At 41.1% G+C, this 22,017-nt stretch overlaps 2 protein-coding genes across 4 annotated transcripts in view; both read left to right on the top strand.

Moving 5' to 3' along the window:
• The window catches only part of esyt2b (extended synaptotagmin-like protein 2b), a 36,873-nt gene extending 27,126 nt beyond the window's left edge, over positions 1-9,747 (top strand). For all 3 annotated transcript variants that reach the window (XM_008291332.1, XM_008291333.1, XM_008291334.1), the window contains 9 exons: positions 243-317; positions 2,690-2,776; positions 2,909-3,058; positions 6,428-6,780; positions 7,087-7,185; positions 7,460-7,591; positions 8,324-8,429; positions 8,548-8,597; positions 8,706-9,747. In XM_008291332.1, the coding sequence (XP_008289554.1) occupies positions 243-317; positions 2,690-2,776; positions 2,909-3,058; positions 6,428-6,780; positions 7,087-7,185; positions 7,460-7,591; positions 8,324-8,429; positions 8,548-8,597; positions 8,706-8,775 (1,122 nt within the window). In that variant the 3' untranslated portion in view covers positions 8,776-9,747. The remainder of the gene's footprint in view (positions 1-242; positions 318-2,689; positions 2,777-2,908; positions 3,059-6,427; positions 6,781-7,086; positions 7,186-7,459; positions 7,592-8,323; positions 8,430-8,547; positions 8,598-8,705) is intronic.
• Positions 9,748-10,051: 304 nt separating this feature from the next.
• ncapg2 (non-SMC condensin II complex, subunit G2) lies at positions 10,052-21,797 on the top strand. The gene is made up of 27 exons (XM_008291335.1): positions 10,052-10,113; positions 10,315-10,429; positions 11,998-12,177; positions 12,436-12,550; positions 13,062-13,219; positions 13,427-13,561; positions 13,689-13,783; positions 13,861-14,017; positions 14,107-14,199; positions 14,284-14,409; positions 14,591-14,770; positions 15,031-15,183; positions 15,396-15,618; positions 15,709-15,806; positions 16,655-16,825; positions 16,917-16,987; positions 17,099-17,252; positions 17,374-17,547; positions 17,700-17,816; positions 18,373-18,519; positions 19,686-19,785; positions 19,967-20,169; positions 20,381-20,515; positions 20,702-20,805; positions 20,897-20,997; positions 21,080-21,182; positions 21,291-21,797. Exons 2-27 carry the CDS (start codon positions 10,352-10,354, stop codon positions 21,340-21,342), a joined length of 3,423 nt encoding a protein of 1,140 aa, XP_008289557.1. The 5' UTR covers positions 10,052-10,113; positions 10,315-10,351; the 3' UTR covers positions 21,343-21,797.
• The last annotated feature ends 220 nt before the right edge of the window (positions 21,798-22,017 follow it).

A 22,017-nucleotide genomic window follows, 5' to 3' on the forward strand; every position in this document is an offset into this window, starting at 1 on the left:
ATGCTAAATTTAGACTGCAGAGGAGACAAAGCCTGGCAGTCTCCTTGGTAGCCTCTGTGCCTGCAGCCCTGCTTGTCAGAACGTATGGTAATGTTTCCCTCCCTTTTGAACTGCAGACTCTTTGACCACCGTGTGCTTGATAATGTCTCCACAAGCTGATATCTGGGTGTAATTGTGTTGTCCGTTACCGTGTCACAGCGAGAACAATCGGCTAACTGCGCTCTCTCTGTTTTTTCTAATAGTCTGGCAAGAAGAGTAGCAGTGAACCCAGCCCTTATGTCCAATTCACAGTTGGGCACAAAACACTGGAGAGCAAGGTGAGTCATAAACTTTCCATTAGTATTATTACACTGACTGCTTTCGGTTGGGCTTTGCACTCCTACATTGATTTGTTGCTTAAAACTGTTAGTTTTACTCTGAGAGGAAATGATTTTGTTCAATATCTTTCTGTTTTAAGTTGTCAAAAAGATTTCCAGGCAGTCAAACACTGAACGCGGCAGTTCTGTTATTTCCCCCTCCCAGAATACCGCAAGTGACAAACGAGGAAATACTGTGTGTCACGTTGATACACACAATGATGTATTGAAGTCAAACCAACTCAGCTTAAACTGTTTCAATGAAGCTTCCTTCCTCTTCCCTCTAACTGTGGAATTAAAAGAATGATGAGCTGAAAATTGTTGCATGAAAATAAAGAACAATAAATGAGGAATTACAGCCTCCAACACACCATTAAGTGAAGACGAAGGAGCTGCTGGGCTGACATGAAGTGTGTTTACCAGCAATATCTCTTGGGAAATTTGTATCCAAAGCGAGAATATTGAAGAGGAAGAATCCGTTAATGAGACCAAGTCATGTGATGCTGGAGGTTTAAGATATCAGACCCTTTTGGTGGAGGATGTGGTTAGAATGCAGTTGGGTGTGAACACAGATATATTGAATCTATGTTACGTACGTGCCTTGTAATCCTGCTCTTTGAAGTTGAAGCAATGAAACCGAAAGCTTTAATTTGAGGGTGGTTTCAGTCACGTCAGAAGGCTCTAGTCGACATGTTTCCTCTCCTCCACATGTTTGTATCAGCAGATATCACTTCACAAAACTTCACGTCACTCATCACGTTTAAAGCCACAGGTGTGTTCAGTTTATTGGCTGGTCAGATTCTTGCTGACATTTAAGTTGGGAGGCGATGTGCTGGTAATCACATGACATTATCACATGTTATTTTTAATCACATGGTGGGGGGGAGCTGCTGGTTCAGATTTTTAACATTTCAAAATTCACTCTCCTCATTGTTTATGAGAGAAACACAGGACGCTCCTGTATAATGTCACAATCCTATATGTTTAAGTTGTTTATGTTTTGCTTGTCACATTACCCCGTAGCTTTAAACCAGTGGAAGGCACAAATTAACCTTGTAGAAAATTCAAAACTATTTTCGTCCAGGCTGGTGGCAGCTTTAAGCAGCAGTGGACTTAATTTATGTGTTCAGCCGATGAAATAATAGCACCAAAAATACCAATCTACCTTCTGATTGCATAGGCAGGACAACCTCCTAAGTCTCATAAAGCATGCAAACAACTAAAAACACAAACAAGATCCCAGTGCTGGTGAAAAATCAGTCATTTAAACATATCACCTGTTTTAACTCATGTATACATTGGATCAGATCATTGTTTTTGTTTGTCATATTTCAGGTGTCATAGGAAAACAGTAATCTTACTTCAAGAAATGCCAATAAGCCTTGAACTGGAAACTTTGTAGTTCCTGACTGCTCTGAACTCAGGGCTACCTACTGCCCAAGATTCCCACCTATTATGTAAACCAGCCCTCCGTAATGTGGCAGGCTAGAACCAGTCCTGTTGCTCACTGCAGTTGGGAACAAAACATGGCACCATAGTTACTAAATTAATTCAAAATTGACCCACTGTCAGCCTCTCACTGTAATCTTTAGCCTCTATGTATCATTACTGGCGTGTAAAATAGATTTTAAAGCTCTTTGATTGGATTTTTGTCACAGAAAATTAGTCTGTTTCTGCATTTTTATATATTCAAACCACAGAAGTGCTTATTTTGGGGGGAAAAATAATTAGATTTTAGCTTCTAAACTTGCCTTGTTCCTGGAGCGTTTTGCCTTCTGCCTGGTTTTTAAATAGATGCTCATTTGGGCTGATGTTGAAAACATACAGAGGCACAAACCTCCTTACTTGGTATATTTGAAATTGTTGTTTGGGCCTCTAATGCATGTCTGACGAGACCTTTGTGTCCTAAACTGAACCCATACAGGACATCAGTATGGATGTTGACCTCAAAAACCCTTAAAGCTGCAACACTTCATTGTTATAATTCCATTACAAAGCACAGCCTAAACAATTAAAAAAAACTATTATGTTGGTAATTAATTCTAAATTGAGCCAGATCTTGTGGGAAGACTGGCTGATTAACACATCCAGCTGTAGATTATAAAAGTCAATAGAGTTGATTAGAGGTTTAAAACAACACTAGTGTACAAGTAAAACTACAAGAGAATACATGTCAAAATATATATAACACCAATATTAATGATACAGATCACATAGCATATGCTCTGACTTACAAATTTAAAACTACAAAATGGCTAAAAAGTACACATTTTTCCAAATAAGTGTGTTTTTATCCACAGTTAACAATAATAACTACCTGTCTGCCCGTAAAGATCCGGTACAAGACCAAGGAGCCTCTGTGGGAAGACTGTTTCTCATTCCTCGTCCACAATCCCAGGAGGCAGGAGCTCGAGGTGGAGGTAACGCTGCACAATGACACATTTAAAATGTTTCTGCCAACATTTATTTTTCATAAGATCATTCACTGCAATGGTGGAAGTAGCTGACTTGTCTAAAAGCAGATTGTTTGTGGGATTTTCCTTTTTGCACAGATAAAAGATGACAAGCACAAATGCACTCTGGGTAACTTGACGGTGCCTCTGAGTGGCCTGCTGGTGGAGGAGGACATGACGCTGACTCAGTGCTTTCCTCTGAAGAACTCGGGACCCAGCTCCACCATCAAGCTCAAGATGGCCCTCAGGGTAAAAACGGACTGCTTCACATCTCACTGGTTCTGTACGCTTCCGTGATGGTTCTTCGTTTAATGCTGATTAAACCAGAACAGATGTTCAAAATCTGCTGATTCAATTAGAATGGCTCGTGAGAAGGCGAGTAATACAATTTCTGAATTAATGATGTCGCACAGCAAGTTATTGTAGTGTCAATAATGCTAGACATTATGAATTGATTTTACTGTCTCAGTTCAATTCTAATTTGAGCCCTCCATAATAGCTGCTGCACTTTCTAAGCGTTCTGTTTCAGCGTGGCTCATATTCGTCTTCAACACAACACAACACTGGCTCCTCGGCTTCAAACAGAAGTAGAAAGAAGCTTTGTAGCCCACAATTGTGAATTTTTCCAGCTAAAATGACAGCTGTCCCTAATAGAGTTCATCAGCTACAGTTAGTTAACTTGCAATTTGTGCCAATGTTAGCTTCATTAGTTGGTTGAAAGCATCCTCCCTGCTGACTTTCCAATGTTTTGCTTGACTTGTTGTTAAAAGTGGCTTCTAAAGGCGGTTTTAAATAAGCAACCATTACAGTATATAACAGAAGTGATTACAACCCAATGCAATATCGCATAAATGTCAAATGATTCAAAGCTGTCTCGCCTCACAGTAATTGAATAACCTTTTAATTAAACAGTAGAGTGTTTGCTCTTATGTGAAATTAAAAGATAACAGTTTAGTATTAAAGATGCAGGCCCCACAGTTGGAACTCAATGCAGTAAATGTTTATAATGCACCCTAATGATAAAATCAATCCTCCTGAGAATGGGGGATAACAAATTTGTGGAGAGGTGTTCTGCTGGTCTTCAGAGAATTTTTTTCAGCTGTTCCTCGTTGGAGCAGTTGTGCTGCTTTACCGTTGTCTTTAGAAATCCGCAAAAGGTGTATTTAAGTGAGGTGACACACTTGGCCATGTCATAGTTTTCACTTTTTACTTCTTGTCTGGTTGCTTTGGATCCTTAACAAGTTGGAACATTCATCTCCCCACCACCTTTTATACATATACAGGCTCTTATCAACACACTTCTGCCTCCGTGCTTCAATGTCAGGACTGTGCATTCACTGTAATAGTCCTGGTGAGGTTCATGCCCAACATGCTGAACTAAACAAATTGTCTTGATCTGATTTGATTGAAAAAGGCGCTCTCAAAATTCATCAGGTCTCTTATCATGTTTTTGTAGAAAAGTTCATTCTTGCAGTTTCGTGTCAAAGAGCAATCAGATGTTTTGGATGCTGCACATAAAGGACTGTTACACTGTTTGAGCTCTCACAGAAACTCCTAACAGCTCAATTTTGCAAGTAGCGCACACAATGTTATTTTAGGAGAACAGCCACTGTTGCTCTGATTAGTGGTGCAATGGCTTGATCTATACCTCCTTATTACTGCTGTAGATGTGTTTTGACTCATCTTCTTGTATCTGTCTCCATCATTGTGAAGTCACGCAATCGGATTTTTCAATTCCTTTGGCAATTCTTTGCAACGTAGAGCCATGATGCAGATATGCACCCAGACACAGTCCACATGTCCAAAACTGAGAAAATCCTTGTGTTTACAGGTCAGTTTGTAACCGTTTTAATGCAGTTAGACTAATTGGAAATCCCAGTCAGTGATCAGAGGTGTATTCACTTTTCCTTGGGGCCTGTATTTTCAATATAATCTTTCTAAAGCATTTGTTTTTCACTGTTCATAAGAAGAAATAGAGTGGTGATGCGATTTGAAACCATTTGACATTTATGTGACTTTGCTGAGGGGCACGATCACTGTCACGTTAAAGGACTGAGGCTATAGCTACATGCCCCAAGGCAAAAAGTCAGTCAACAGGCAGAGCAGCAGTCGACCTATATTATAATTATAGAAGGAGCAAACAAAACATATCCGACCAAACCAAGCACCCTGTTTGGCCCGTTAGATTGCATGCTTGTTTGTGTTTTTTTGACTTTTAGTGTTACAAGAGAAAGGGCTTTTAGGATGAGGATGTTTTATTAACGTTATCTTGGCTGCGGTCGCTGGAGTGTGAACTCATCCTCATCTAATTAAGAGCAAAACACAACTGCCTGATTGCCCTGAAAGCCTGGTTTTCGCACGGTAGGGAAACAAAACGGTGGCTGCGTTTGTTTTTAATGGGCTGTTTTTAACGTAACAGGTGAACCTACTAATCAGTGTTGGTAAATAATATGTCCCTTCATCTAGCAAATAATGCCGCAGTAGCATAAAAGTAAACCGTTTAGCTCAACATCTTAATTGTAGGTTATGCTGGAAGATGATAAACACACTGGTTTATCTGCTCTGTACATGTATGTGCTTGTTTTGTTTTATAAAAGCTTGAAAAGACCATTCTAACTGTTCACATGTAGTGCTATTAATCTTCCCTCTGTCTGTCATATCACATCGAATGGTAGCTATAAGGCTCTTTCTTTGCTCAGGGTGGACCTATGGGGATGACTACACACAGTGAGCATGGGCGGTCTGTGTACAGTAAAAGTAATGAGTCTGTGGTACCTTATTTTGCAGATATCTAAACATTTTCCTTTTACTTTAATGAACAAAAATGTCTGTTCTGCTTTAGTGAAATGAAACCCCAATCAATAAAATTGGTTTCATTTTCTTTTTTAACACCAGCTAAAATCTTTGTAAGGAGCAGCCAGAAATTCTCCTCTGCAGAAATGAACCCTGGCTATAATTGAAAAGTTGACCTTAGTGGAGGGTTTTAGCAAACATTCGACATCACTGTTGTATGTCTCAGAGTTCAAACCTGAACCAAAGGTTCTCTGCATAATCCTAATGGGAATATTTTTTTTTCAGTTACTGCCTGAAAACACCGGAGACTGTAGCAAGTAAATTGCATTGCCCTTCATGACACCGTAACTAAATGCATTATCTTGTACTGAATCACGACTGATCAAATAAAAAAAAATGAATGCAGCTGTATCTAAATATTGACCTTCTCTGAAATAGCTTTTCTATATTGGAACACAAGCAACATAACAAGATTCATGACAGGCATTCCAAAAGAAAATGACTTTACAGGCTCAGAGACATATTTATAACCACTGTAGAATGAAAAAATAAAGACCATAAATACAGATTTGCCGAAAATACGACCTCAAAAATACATCAGTGGTATTATAACCACTTATTCAGAACAATTAGTCACTTTGGCTTAAACACAAATGATTGTCTTTGTCATTCTGAGGTTATAAACTCATTAAATCAGTGTTAATAAAGTTACAGTCCTTTGACAAGAAACTGTACGAGACACATCCTTTTACGGGATTTTTATTGCAGCACTTAGCTTGACTCATTATAGATCATTCGCAGTAAAGTCGTCCTGTCTCCCTGCAGATCCTGTCCTTGGAGAAGCAGGTTTCCTCGGACCAGCCTTCGTCCGTCCAGGTCAGGAAGTCGAGCGCGCCGCAGCCGGCCGCAGCCCCCTCCCCGAGACCGTCATTCTCAGATTCCCTGCTGTCTCCACCCACACCTCCGCAGCCTATAGACGCTTCCACGCTCACCCTCCAGCACAGGGATGGCGAGCCGTACTCAGCCAGCCCTCGCCGCAGCACCTCCAACCTGAGCACCTGCATGTCCAGCTCCCAGAAACACCTGCCTCACAAGGAGTCCACGCCCAGCCTGGCCTCGGATATCTCGCTGCCCTTTGCCACCTTGGAGCTCCAGCAAAGACTCCGACAGCTGCAGAAGTAAATGACTTTTACGGCTTATTATTGTTTTATCTGTTTTCCGACCACATCGCTCTTAATTTCTTCGTGTCTTTTCCAGCTTCCTCATTTCAGCCATCTTATTGTTTTTCCAGTTTGCCGTATTTAAATTCCGCAGCTGCTCTCCGTTAGAATGTCATCTGGAGTTTGCATATTCATCTTCATAAATATTTTATTGGCCTACCTGTCAAGCGCTCCCGTCTATTCCCGCACACATGTGTACGCGTGCTGTGTAAATTCGGCTGCAGCGTCTGGGAATGACACTGACTGACTTTGGTGTGTTTATAGCGGCTCGGCCCCCAGCCAGTACCCCCTGGGTGAAGTCCAGCTGACCGTTCGACACAGCTCCCAGAGGAACAAACTCATCGTGGTGGTGCACGCCTGCCGGTGAGTTCCACGCTTCCACAATAAACTGCATTTATTTTCGCAGTTAAAGATGGTTTCGAAGTCTGCTTGAAGGACTTCTTTTGCGCACGTTTGCCCTTGCCGGCTTCTTTTTCCCTCTCTCTTTCAATAATTGTGATTTATTGGAACGAATTCCTCAGCATTCAAATCACTTAGCTTCTTCTGTAGCCACTAAATCATGAATAGGCACCATAAAACCAAACAGCATGCGCCTGGCAACGTGTGAGTGAGACGGTTTTGTCCTGTGTGTCCTCAGTAACTTGATAGCCTTCACCAAAGATGGCTCAGATCCCTTCATACGCCTCTATTTGCTGCCTGACAAGAGTCGGACTGGGAGGAGGAAGACGAGCACAATGAAGAGGACCCTTAACCCTGTTTATGATCAAACGTAGGTTAAGGCACAAACACCTGTTTGCAAGTTGTTTTTTTGTCGTTTAAAAGCCATTTATCATTAGTTATTGTTTGTCTTTATATGTGTGCAATCATCAAAACGTTACAGTTTTATAAATGCCTCGTGTTTCAGACTTTAATTTGCAGCCGGCTATAGTTTTATGGCCAGTTTTGCTGTTTTGTGATGTTCAGTGGTATCTTAAGGATTCTTCTTCTGCTCAGCTACAATTCACACATTAGGAGCGATAACACAGAGATCCCAACAAGGGTGCAGTTGCGGAAGAGTTTATTTTTCAGCCGGAAAGTTATATTCTCAGCAGTAATGTTTTCAGGGACCCCTCGTGGCTCGAGTTTATATCAAGTGTATTCAGTGCAGATCCGTCATTCGTGATAGTTTGTTTGTGTTGCTTGACTCTTTTTGTTTGCAGTTGAGTTACAGAGCCCAGGGATGGAACATCAAAGCCGATAGCATCAGTCAGCTCCTGCTAGCGTAGTCCTGATGTCTTGATTAGCAGCCTTCTCCAGCCCCTAGAGGAGGGCTTCTAATTTAGCAGTTCAGAACCTATGTGAGGGCATTTTCAGCAAACTGCTCACAGATGAAGTATAAAGGATGCTGAATATATGAGGAGCATATGTGGAAAGGCTCAATCAAATTAAGAATTTTAATTTGCCTAATTATTCCGTGTTGGATCGCTGTCATAAAATGTGTGTTGCTATTGTGTGTGCGCAGGTTTGAGTTTAGTGTATCTATGGTGGAGCTTCACAGAAGAACTTTGGATGTAGCAGTGAAGAACGGAGGGAGTATTTTGTCCAAACACAAAGGGCTTTTGGGAAAGGTAACCCCTGCAGGTTTTTGTTTCTGGCTCCTATTGTGCAGTTTTTCCAGTGTTTTCGAGCCAATCCTAAATACTCTATAAACTCTAAAAACTTCTCTTTTGTTGTCTAAAATTGCAGGTACTGGTAGATTTAGGTGGGGACGATATATCAAGAGGATGCACACAATGGTAAACTTGCATTCTATCTTTGTCCTGTGCAATATTGACTGATTACATGAGGTAGTCAACTGTGTATTTTGCTTCTCGGATACTTAACTTTCTCATTTTCTCTTGCAGGTATGATCTAAGTGAAGATGGTTTGTCGTCTCAAGGCATAAGAAGAATTCAAGACCCCCTTCTCACGTAGTGAAACCAGCTCCACACCTCTCCGCTGTAATATAGTTGTTAATCTAAGGGCACATCGTTCTGTTTTTCATATAGTTTACAGGAATAATTTCAGCATGTAAGAAGTTTTTCAAGCATTTCCTGTTATTATTTCATGATCAAGATTGGAAGATATTGTAACATATTGTAATGCATTGAGACACACGAACTGCCTTGTCTCTCCTCTTTTCAGTGTTTTATGTAAATATGACGTTGCAAATATATAGTTACAAGAAATTGCAGGGGTTTTCATGGCATTATACTTTCTATTAAAAATCTGTCAAAATTCTTACTACTTTCCGTCCAGGTTGTTAAAATGTGACGAATTCTGTTTTACTGTCTGAGAAAAACTCTTACCAAAGGAACAGATACAATCACGATAGTAGGCTTAAGTAGCAGTCTTGACTTTGTTTTTGTTTTTTTTTCTTTTCGTTTCTTGTTATGCAGTGTTATTTGATTGTTTACCTCCTGTTGTTCTTTATGCTTGATTACGAACATGGAATGCACATATGCAAGGAATAAAATGATTGCTCTGTATATTTTAGGAGATCTGTGCAATATTGTTTGTTCTGAGATAACGCAGACCTGTGGGCATTTTAGGGCTATGAACAAGTGCTGTACAATATGAACACAACAAAGGATACTTGAATAAGGGTTTGATTGTGGTCAAACCAAAACGTGAGTTGAGCAAACTGAAAAGTATGAGCAGAGACAGCAATTATTGCATTTTTAGGAGCAGGGCTGCTAGAATCTGTCGTTGAGATGATGCATCTGTGTCATGCTTGTACATGTTTTGCCATGCAGTTATAACTGTTTGTTGGAGCTTTTAAATACTTGTAATCTATCCTGTGCCTTAAAAACCCAACATGTAATTTTTTTGCCTTCTTAATGTTATTATTTTGAATGACATGATGCCTCATGGCTTTTGATGAATAAATGGTTTCTCTTGTGAAAATCTGCCTGCATGTTTTTTTCCACATATTAGTTGAATACTGAAAGATTTCTTGTTAAAAGTGTGGCATATATTCTCTTGAGCTCTGGGGTTCAATCGATGAGAGACGGTCTATGAATAAAGATCAACAGAATGAGTATCACATGTGCAAGTAAAACAGGGAAAATCGTTGTGTTTGGTAGAGAAACAATACTTTTGCAGTATTTTGTCGCCATCAAGTGGCAGAACGAGGGAACGACAAATGTGCGTCAGCGTCAAAACTTGACGTACGACGTCATGACGCATTTTATACAAATTTGCGCGGGTTCGCTGTTCTTATGGTCGTCTGTCACTTCACCGTGGCTGACTCACAAAACCACCAATAAAAAGGTAACAGACGAAGCAAATGCTTTATATTTTATATTTTCACGATAATAAATCATAATACTGCCATAAGAAACCGTCAGAGCGGGATTAATGATCGCAAATAACACTTTTAACGCTAACGGCAAAAGGACTGCCATGTTTGTTTTGGTCTTGTTGCAGCAACGTTACTCTGCTACATTAGCTTTACACTGTTTTCCATCTTAGGTTCAAGTCGCTTCATATCGTTTGGAAAACCGACATCATGTCCAAGCGAAAGGCGTTTTTAGAAGCCGCCTGTAAAGAAAATGTGGAGGACTTCCTTCGGTTCATTCAGCTTCATGTAAGTAGCTAACTCTATGCACTGTGATGCTAACCAAACTGTTATGACACCAGCAAACCTTCAGAGCCAGCAGGAATCTCCTGATGTGTCTCGGTATGTGTTTAAGCTGAATGTATTATTCTGGGACATATTACTTTAACATTGCAGGGCTGTTGTATTTAATGTAGTAGTCATAATGCAACAACTGAAGTATTAACTAGTACATAAAAATGTTGAGGTCATGTTTCAAACATGGGAAATAAACTTAAGTCTCAAATTCCATTACATCTGCCAGTAGCACAATTGCTCTGTATACTTTTGTATTGTTTAAAATAGTTTAAAAAATGCTAATAAATAATAGGGCAAATGTTATCAGAGGTTAACGTGTATAGGATTAAATTATGCATTCAAAATTTGTCAAGTTATAACAAAACATTTGGTGTTTTACCCATGATGTGTTACTAAACATTTGGCCTGATTTATCTTCTGTCTGTTACCTCACACTGGAAATAAAAATGCCATTTTTAGACTGATTTTCAATTCAATTATATATGTAACTACTAATTATTGATATTTTTAGTTTATGTTTATTTTTCTACTGATATTTCTGAAATTTTTGCACTATGCCATTTTCTGCTTTAACAGTTTATATTTATTAAAGGTTTATTGTATCGTATCGTGATCGTAACATATGTCACCTTAAAGGGAACTTGACATAATGAAGTCCTGTTTAATATGAGTAAAAATGGGTATTGAGAAACAACAAACAGTAAACATTGGGCAGGTTAGTGAGTCCAGCAGCTGCAGATCAGAAACCTGCAGCTCTGAAGCCTGTGCATCGTAGGAGGTCCCTCAGCAGCTTAGGCCTACAATAGCATAACTAAAGAATAGTTCAGGGTCACCTGAGCCAGCCCCAACTTTAAACCTTATCAAAAAGCAAAGTTTTAGACCTGATCTTAAAGGCAGAGACGACGTCTACCTCGTAAACCGAAGCTGAGAGCATTCAACTTTTGTAAACTCTGGTAACCACAAGTAAGGCTGCACTGTGAGAGCAAAGTATTCTATTGAGAAAATATTGTACTCTGAGTTCCTAAAGATCTGATGGATCTTAGTGATTAAGGGCTTTGTGTCTAAGGAGAAAGTTTATAAAGTTTATTCTTGATTTAACAGAGAGCCAGTGAAGCGAATATGGAAGGCACATGATGTTCTTTTCTTGTTCCTGTTGGTACTATCAGTGCTGCATTTTGGATCAACTGGAGGCTTTGCACAGAGTTATTATCAGGACATCCTGATATTAAGAAATCACGTTGATGAAGCCTATGTGTAGCAAATTCATGGACTATTTTTTTTAGCGTCACTTTGAACCATATTGTGAAGGTGAAAGAAGGCCATCTTGGAGACTTGTTTTATGTCTGTATCAAAGGAAATAGCCTTGTCAAAAATAACTAACTTTCCTCCCAGTAGTGGTGGAAGCCAAAGCAATACCATCCAGAGAAACTATATGGTTAGATAGTGTATTTCTGTGGTGTCAAATACAGTGACTTCTGTTTTATCTCAAGCTGTGTGCTCCTGTTTGTATTGCTGAGCAGAAAGACAAAACTGAGCCCTTCGATGTGGAGGAGGTGGTGCAGGAGATGCCCAGAGACCAGAGACAGGCTCTGTGGGGGAGGCTGGCGTCGCTCCTTCAGGACATCCTGCTGGAGTTACCACCAGAGCGTTGGGACAAGGGCAGGGACGAGGGCATGCAGGAGGAGTCAGCAGCAGACCCTGTGAGTTTACCTCTCAGTTCATGTACAATTATAGCATAAACTTCAAGACAATACTCCGACCCTAGGTTTCTTAATTGCCATGTTTATTTCTGGAATGTATAGACTAGGTGTATGAATGAAGCACTTACATTTTTTTTGGATGTCCTGTTGTATTTAGATTGTTTGGTAATATAGATGCCACAAGATTTAATCACATAAACTATGCATGAATCACAAATCATATGGTTCTCCTTTACCTGCATTAACCTTTCCTTTCAGAAACACGTCATGGCTGTTGTGGATGGTGTGACACTAGTGTCCACAGTGTCTCTAAAGGCTCTAGAAGATGGTGACACATACAGCGCCCTTCTGGAAGTTGCTCACAGGCTTAATTGTGAGTGGTTTTTTTGTTTTCAGTTTTTTTGCATCAATTTGAAAAATGTATTATTGAGACACACTTACTTACATACATAACAGTTGCACAAAGAAAGTTTTTCTTAATAAAGAAACCTCCTTTCAAACCAGAAAAAACACATTTATACCATCCTGATCAAATTTTAAGGTCCCTAATATAAAGTAAGAAACAGAATTACTCAGAAGTACACCGTCAGCTTGTGCCATGAAAAAAGTAAACACAGAAGGACCTGCAGCTCATAAAAGTAGTCAGTTCATCTGTCAGTCTTTCAAAAGAAAATATAAATTTTGAAACATTAATTCATGCCATGCCTCAGGATAAAACAAAACAAGGCCAAGTGTTTCAAGTGCTGCCCTTCCGACTCCTTTAATCATAACTTTAATATCTCCAAATCCTTGATTGTATGTCTTGCTAAACAGGCAACTCAATTATTTTTCAAGTGAGTTTAGCTGCTTCTCTATAATGAGCCTGATTTGTTTCTGTCCGTTAGACATTCTGGAGTCTGTTCCTGTATCAGAGGCGCCTCTGCTGCTCCACATCCAGACGCTGTTTGAGGCCTGGTGGAAGAAGGGGCTGCAGGAGAAAGAGAAGTTTGGTCGCACTGCTTTCTTCGTCTCTCTGCAGAAGAGCTTCACTTTGAAGAAAACCGTCAGTATATCTCCTCAGATACATGCCAGCTCAGTCAGTGTTCAGTTTTCATTTGGAGGGTTTTTTTTTTTTTCGCAGAGTGAATAAAGCAGACACGACCAGTGTGTCTCAAAACTGTCTGCTGATGAGTGATAACCTTTCGAAAACACAAGATTAGAGACCTGATTTGATTTATCAGCACTACTTCCTTCCCGTGTCTCTTGTCAGGGTGCTGAGATCCAAAGAGTGTGGAGTCTCCATGATGTGCTTTTGAGTCTGGACTACACTTCAGAAGACAACAAGCAGATAATCAACTTGTTGCTCCAGTGCTTTCAGTGTCCTACTTATATTAGAAATGATGATGTGAGTAGAGTGATGCTTAGCTGCTGTGTGTGTGTGTGTGTGTGTGTGTTTCTGTGATTCACTTTTCTAATTATTACTGTGGCTTTGTCCTTGAGCTGTCAGCCTAATGATGTGTATGTTGTCACAGGGAAAGCGATTCCTGGTGTTTCTTTTCAGCTGGAACATTGACTTCATCTGGGTTATTCATGGCACCATCAAAAATCAGCTGCAGTTTTACAGCAAGTAAGAAGCCTACTTTGCTCTAATTGACACTGCTCAGTTTTCTTTTCCTGTTGTTCACCGTTAATCTCTTTGTTCAGGACCATGACTGCTCATATTGCGGAGATCTACTTCAGAGCATGGAAGAAGGCTAGTGGAGAGTTCCTGGAGAAGATCGAGAGCTCATGCATTCAGGATTTTATGCAGAACGCAATCTTCCTTCGCAGAGCATCTCCTGTCCATGCCAAAGTCCGACAGGTAGACTGTTAGGTATATTTTGGGGGTGTCCTTATATACATATTGTGCTGTGTGTGTGTTTATTCTCTGATCTTCTTGCTCTCTTTCAGATCATGAGTTATTTCAACACGAGGGTGGGCTGTCACAGTGTGGACAAGATGCTCTGTAGTCTCTACCGGCCCATTCTTTGGAAAGCTCTCAGTGTACGCATACATAGCTACAGCATTCATTCTGGTATTTCAGTGCTTGATTCTACTGTCTAATGTGTTTCTGCTTGATTTCTGTAGGCTCCAAACTTTGAAGTGCGTGCAAATGCCACGTTGCTTTTCACTGAGGCCTTCCCAGTCCATGACCCGGATCAAAGCAACGAGAATATAGATGAGAACATTCAAAAGCAGCTGGACACAGCAATGGTAAGAACCTTTCAAACCGTTTAACTCCTCTTTGTTGTGAGGAAACTGAATGTATATGGTTTGGTAAATTTTAAATTAAACACACTAAGCCGAAAAATCGATTGTGAGCTGCAGTCACTCGCAACAATCCAAAACACAAACCTCAGTGCCAAAATTACAGCCTCCTCTCTGTCATCCTCAGGGCCTCCTTGATGATCCCCACCCCACTGTGCGCTGCAATGCCATCCTGGGCGTCTGTAAGATCCTGGCTAAGTGCTGGGAGCTCCTCCCTCCTACAATCATCACAGACTTCCTGAAGAAGCTGGTGATGGAGCTGGCGGCTGACAGCAGCTCCGCTGACGTCCGCTGCTCCGTCTTCAAGGTGGAAAATATGACTTCTCCCTGTCCGTGATGCGTATTGTCTTGGAAATTGCTATTTTAAAATCGAACCCAGGTTCAAAGCTGGGAACATGTTTAACATCCTGGCAGTATATTTATATGCAGAATAGCAATAACAAGGCATTCTTCTCTAAAGGTTTTGTCATGGAAAATTGTAAGCTTTACTGGCGCTGTAGACAGAGTTGGCATGACTGCTGGACAGGACATTTGATGACTTGTGGTTTGTGTAATTTTTTCCCCCAGTGTCTGACTATTGTCCTGGACAACGCTCTCAGCCATCCAATACTGGAAAAACTTCTGCCTACTCTCAAGTACAGCCTTCATGACAACTCTGAGAAAGTCCGCACAGCTTTCCTTGACATGCTTATCAAGGTCAAAGCAGTTCGAGCTGCCAAGGTACTGTCGCTTTTCTTAGCGATTTTTTTCCCATCCCTAAAACAGGCTCTGATTCTGAAGATATTTGCTGAGATAAAATAGAGTAACGCAAACATGCATTTTTATGTCTGATGCAAATCCAGCTGTCATTTTACTACAATTACATTGTTACTGCTGGTGAACTAAGTGAATGCTTCTGTCCTCATTTTTCTTCTACATTTACTGCTCTCCAGTTCTGGGATGTCTGCAACATGGACCACCTGCTGGCCCGCCTGGCTATCGACTCGCAATCAGTTTCTAAGCGTATTGTCGATCTGCTCTTCAAGTCCTTCTTCCCCGTCAATGAGTCGGAGAAGGAGTGGTGCTGCCGGTGCATCACCCTCATACAGATGAACCCCATGGCTGCCAGGAAATTCTACCAGAATGCTCACAAACATACGGCACCCACGAACATAAGTACGTGCGCAGTGAGTGGCCAAAAATTGAATTATTTGCCCTGTTGCATTTGTGTATGATGTGCAAGTATTGTTTTGTTTTGTCTTCCAGTAAAGCTGATGTTTGCCATCCGCCGCGTTCTGAACCGCTGCATCCAGGTTGACTGTGACCAGACGGACATTAATGAGAGCAACAAGGAGAACAGCATGGTACGAGGGAAACACGCTAACAGAGTTTACCGACAAGTGTGCACATTTTGTTTTGTGTGTTGTTGTGAAAACAAGGTTAAGTGACTGTAATATTACTTTAACTCCAAATCTAGACTTTGAGAAATCCTCCCATACTCCTGTCGCTATGGTGTGATTTGATGTTTATACATTCACTCTCTTTATAGTAAAACAGCTCAGCCATTAATTTTACATTTACACAGTTAGTAATATTACTATCAGCAAGGTATTAAGGTAACTATATGCATATACATCTATTTTTTAAGTTGTAGTTTGCAGCGTTGTTGAACTGGTTCTGCATAATTTACCCATCAGCTTTCAATAAAACAAACAAAATAAAGACCAAGTAGCCAAAGTAGCAAATAATTGTCCATTTATGCCCCAAATTCTACATTTCTAGCATCTGCAGCTGCTGTAATGATAATGTCCACACAGGTTGAAACTGCACATAAAGCTGCACTCGAGGGCACATAAATCGACTCACACTGACTGGGTTGCAGCTGGTTTTCTGGTGTTATACTATAATATAATAAATAAACCCCCAAACTTCACAGACTACCTAATCTTGATTTCAAAGACAGTAAAAAATGAATCCAGTGTCAGAATAATTTTCTCTTAATCAGTGATCTACTAATCATTTCATGTGTTTTATCATGCAGATCAACAATGATTTAGTTCTGGGATTTTTAATTTAGCTGTCAATCTAAACCCCCCCTGCTGTATCTCGGCCTAATTAGATAAGAAATAAAATTATGCTGATACGTGACTTCAGACTCGGCAGACTGTGTGTCTGTGTTCAAGAGATCCAAAGTCAATTTTGCTCTTAGCAGGCTGCACCGCCTTTGCTGGGGAAAGACATGGCTGTCGCGTCCAGTCTGCTGGAGGTCGTGGTCATCCTGTGGAGGAGTGTCGAGAAGGCCCTGAAACAAAATGAAGAGGCTCACAAATACACTCATACCAAGTTTGGGAGTGTCATGTCCAAGTATTTCCAGGCCTTTGAGGTACAGCTACAGTCGGTTCCATTTGTTTGCATTTACTACTGTTAGTTATGTTTCTTAATAAGCACTAAGGTAAAACTTGATTGATTTTCAGGATGAGCGATCGACTGTTCCTCTGATACAACTGGCTTCATTCATGCCACCAGCTTCAGTTCCAACATTCAGGTGAGCAGCAGAGCGTCTCCTTGTTTCTCTTCATCCCATTACTTTTTTGTAGTAGCTTTCTCTCTTACCGACCTCCTCCTGTCTAACCTGTCTCCCTTGTCTTGCTTCTAGCTGTGGAGTCCTGTCCAGACTGAGGAAGATGGATTCGGGCGCTGCTTCAACGCAGTACGGCCAGCTGTTGGACTGCATCTGCAGCTGGGGTCAGGCTGCTGACATCCTCGAACTCGTCACTGACTGGCTCACGGAGTCTCTGCCCAAGCAAGGGGTCAGTCAGCACAACACCAAACAGCTCTGACTTGGATGTAGAGAGCTATGGTTCATAAAACGCAAGAAAAAGAGGTTTGATGCAACACATGCCCCTCTTTGTTTCTCCCCGTCAACCTCAGGACAAGGCAGCCGTCAGTCGAAAGGTGCGCATCCAGGAGACAGTGGAGGCCAAACCAGACCTGGCTCTGGCTTACATGGAATACCTTTTCAGCCACACTTCGACACGGGAGAAGGTCCTGGCTCTGGGTGACAGACCGCTGAAGCAGCTTTATACAGTTCTGGGGAACTGGAAGGTATTCTGGATAAGATTCAATATTACAGTTTAACAGAGATCTTACAAACTCATATCCTATTAATCTGTGTGTCTCTGCTTGAATACGTTGACCTAAATAAAAATGTGTTTTTGAAATAAACAGTGTGTATCCTGTGATGTTTCTCTCAACAGTCAGTGCTGTACGTTCACCTGAGCTCCACCACAGAAGATCCTCAATGTCCCAGCGTGGAGACGGCACTGAAAGCCTTCACATACCACGGACGCCTCGGTGCACATTTGCAGCACATCGTGAGTCTCCACATTTAGTTTGCACCACTTTACGTCTTTGTCATTCCTTTTTTATTTATTGATGTTATATGCTCACAGTTTTTCATGTATGCAGTTGCAGGATGTTTTAATCTGTGCTCTTTTTTTTTTGTAGATCTGAAATAAATTATTTGCTGAAACAAAAGAAAGAAATCTAAATGTCAACACTTTTCATAATAGATTATTCACATTAAGCAGAACGTTGAATACTTTTCCATTCTGGTTTTGAAAGTATTGCAAGTAGAGAAAAGACATTTTTCACTATTTTTATAGACCAAATTATTACCCAAATAATTTGTATAAATAATTGGCAGATAAATAAATAATGAAATTAATTAAAGTTGCAACGCTAGAGTAGGTGTTGTGGCAGGAAAGAGAGCCAACAATTTTTCTTTTTTTTTTCCTTTTTTCACACATTTTCCTACACGACTCAGATTTGTTAGCCAGTTACTTTCTGGCCAGGAGCCTATTTCTTCCCTCTTTAACTTCAGAAAGAAGGAAATGAAATAAATAAAACGAAATCTTTTCTCTTTCCTAGTCGTCAGAAGGCCGAGACTACCTGCTCTCTCTGGAGCATGTGGCGGCGTGGGTAGCTGACAGGGTGCTGCCCTTTCTGGCAAAACATACCGGAGATGACAGCGAGGATTCGGAGAAATCGCCGCCACTGGCCGCGCAGATAACTGAGGTGAACCTCTGCAGTTGATTTTGCAAATATAAAGCTCTCAAAAGCGAGCTTACACGCAGCGAGCGCCGGGTTTCAGCAGTAGACGTTCGACTCGGAAAGATTATTAGTATTTATTAAACCTTGCCAGACTCCTACGGTTAGGGAAATGATGCCTATTATCTCAACACAAGCATTTCATTTGAGCACGAAGAGGAAGTGTGTGTGTCTCCATTAGGAGAAGAAGGGACACTCTTCTCCCAAATGCGTGATTTAGGCTGACATAATGGGCTCGTTTTCATAAGAGAATGTGTCGCAGCTGTTTATAAAAGTGAGTTTTATTTTGTGATTAAGTCGTTCGCCACACAATCAGACCGACGCGTGGTCTGTCGCTTTAAATAAATACCCATTAGCAGTCAGTGTTGGACATTTTGAGGCTTTCTGACGACTGCTGATATCAAACACAACCACGCGACTGCCATGAAGTGAATCTATCATAAGCATCTGAGTTTCTTACAATAGATGTGGATGCTACGGATGGATGGTTGTGTCATGTCGTATGTCCTAAAGCGTCTTCGCAGTACGTGAATTGTAAAGTCAATCCAAGCAACAGGACTTATCAGCAGGCAAATTAGATCATATCTCCTTGTTCATGAATTGCCACTTTAGATTTTTATCTTATTCATTTTCACCCCAGCACATGGACTGCACCGAGGCAGTAGAGATGAAGGCACAAAGTTTACAGTGTTATCCAGCACATTAGGTTTTGTGGAGCCCTTTTTGCCTCCTGCTTCCAGGACTTTCAGTTCTGCTCGGTAAATTTAGACTCCTCATAGATTGTTCTGCTCCACTCCACACACACTCTGTACACGTCTCCTCCCGCTCACACCGCCATGTTGAAATAAGGGGGCTTATTTCTCATTTGTGCCATTATTCTCAGCCTGTCACCACATGGCTGCTGCAGTCAGATATCGAAAGTAACCCTGCAATGATCTGTTTGAGTGCTCCCGTTATTTATGCCGTGGTGGGAGACCGTGGGCAGGTTCTGCAGGCCGACAGCCACCAGTGGAAAATGAACGCGGCACTAAAATGCAGCTCTCCCTAAGACTGGCTGCAATCTCTAGCTGTTGTTGATTCTGAGTGTGAAATGTTTTTTTTTCCTCATCGAGCTGTTGATGCATTTTTACCAGAGCTTCCTCACAGTGTGCAGCGACGTTTTGCTCGTGGGTTTGGGCGACGAGACGTTCAAGGGTCAAATCCTCCACCTGTGCTCACTCATCCTCCTCTCTGGTGAGTGCTTTAAATATCTAGTTTTATTTTAGAGGGAGAATGCAGCAAAAAAAAGTCAAAAAAGGACCTAATTTTTTAACAGAAGCTCAACTTTATTGCACTCAAAATTGTCCCGAGGCCTCATGCTGCTTTACCGGAGTTAGACCCTTTACAAAAAGTTGTTTTCCTTTTGTGTTTTCAGAGGCGGGCTACCTGTGTATTCCTGCAGTGCTGCCAATTTTGAAGGAGGTGGCAAACAGCTATGTGCCTGAGGACAACAACAAGGATCAGGAGAATCAGGAGGATGCAGCCACTGTCATTTTGGGTGTGGTGGCCAACATTTTCCAGAAGATTATAGAGCTCCTGGCTCGCCGCCTTAGGAAGGAACCAGAGGAAGGAAAACAGGTGCATCAACATTGTTCATCTGTGTTTTTGTTGATCGATTTATTCTTCGCTTTCTGGACTGAGCCTGGCTGATATCAAACAGAACCAGGTTTGGTTTTGTTGCAACAGTCATAAATTATAAACGTGTCAAATTGAAAATATTTTCTCAGGAGTGTTCAGTTGCTCTTTAAAGCTCACCGCCGAGTCTCTCCCTCGTTCTTCCCTCATTTAGCTGTGTCAGTCAGCCATTCGCGGTCTGACAGATTTCCTCCAAGTGGCACAAATCTGGGACAGAGCACCTCTCAGCGGGGTCTTCTCCACACTGTTTGCCATCATCATCGTGGAGAACAGACATTCACTACAGAAGGTATGACCTGGCACCAATGAAAAGACTGCATCTGGGTTATTGTTAACAGATACACTGCATTTCCTGAAACTGATTTAGGATTCTATTCTGAAGCAATGTAGTTATAGGAATGACCTACGCGAGGACCTTAATGACAGGTCGTAATATTAATGTGTCTAATCAGCTGCTGTGCTCGTATTTTTAAAGATTACCCATCCTGAGGAGGTGATCACCCCAGAGTCAGTGGAGGACATGCCTCCTTTGTCCTGCGTTCTGCTGTCCGTCATCCTCAAATCGCCCTCTATTACCAGGTCAATCCTCCCTTTTCCTTAACTTGCACAAAAGCCCTGCAATTATTTAAATTTAATGAATATTAAAGAACGATTTGTTGCTTCTTTTTAGGTCGTTTTTGGCAGAGGTCGGCTCATCTTTGGACTCGGAGGCCATCAGCAGTCTCGTGGAACTGGCTGCAGTCCTGCGCGTGTTGGCGGTCATCAAACACTGTGAGTTTTGACAAATTTGAAGAGTCAAAGCGAATAATTGTTTTTCTGATGATAACGTTGCATCAAATGCATTATTCATTAGCGGGAAAGTCTAAAGCGGGCTTGAAGAGCGTGGCCGTGTCCGTCCAGCAGCGGCTTCACACACATGCAGTCGCTTCTTTAGACAGCAGCACAGAGATCCAGAGGTAAGTGGAGGGAAATCACACGGTTTACTTGGTTTTGCTTCGTTTACATGTAGATGATTGATTTTTCTGAGCTGTGATGACTAACTGTATATTCCTTTTCTGCCACAGGGTTATTTATGACTCGTCTGTGATGGCTTTGAATGGGATTCTGCAAATCTGAGTTTCCTTCTCTAAAAAAAAAAAAAGAAAGACTATGTGATGTATTTTCTGAAATGATGTAATTCCTACTTTACATTTGTATCATGTGAAGCAGAGGAGAGTACAATATCTGCTTTGCGTTGCAGACACACAGGACACAGTGAATATTTCAGCTTCCCTGACCAGGATTTAGAAAGAATATGGTTTGGATTAAAACCCAAAGCACAGCGCCTGTCTGTTACCACGTTTTTCCAAACTGGCTCCACGTTTATTTATTTCCCGACGGCACACATTAGTCAAATCTTGTCTCTCGTTATTATTCTTTTAAACGTTCAGTCTCTGCAGCTGTCACTTCTTTAAACCTTTTCCTATATATACGTATATTTTTTCATGCTTCAGGGTCTGTGTTTATATGTCTGTTGAACTGTCAGTTTGTATTTTGGTACAAATCAGAATAAAATGAACTGCATCAATCAACCTAAACTTGACGTTTACTTCCTCCTCAGATGTTTTCCTCCCTGGACTAGGAATATTGCAAAAATAATAACAAAGTACAAACAAGTGATGAATCATTCTCTTCTCTCCATTCTTAAAGGAAAAAAGCTCCCATTTTCAGAATGTACGTTCTATTTTTCTTAAATATTTGTGACTGTGTAAGTTGATATTAGTTCAATGGTTACAGTATTCACTGTCCATC

Source organism: Stegastes partitus, unplaced genomic scaffold (genome assembly GCF_000690725.1).
Source record: "Stegastes partitus isolate 25-593 unplaced genomic scaffold, Stegastes_partitus-1.0.2 Scaffold736, whole genome shotgun sequence".
In the NCBI taxonomy this organism is placed as follows: Eukaryota; Metazoa; Chordata; class Actinopteri; family Pomacentridae; genus Stegastes; species Stegastes partitus.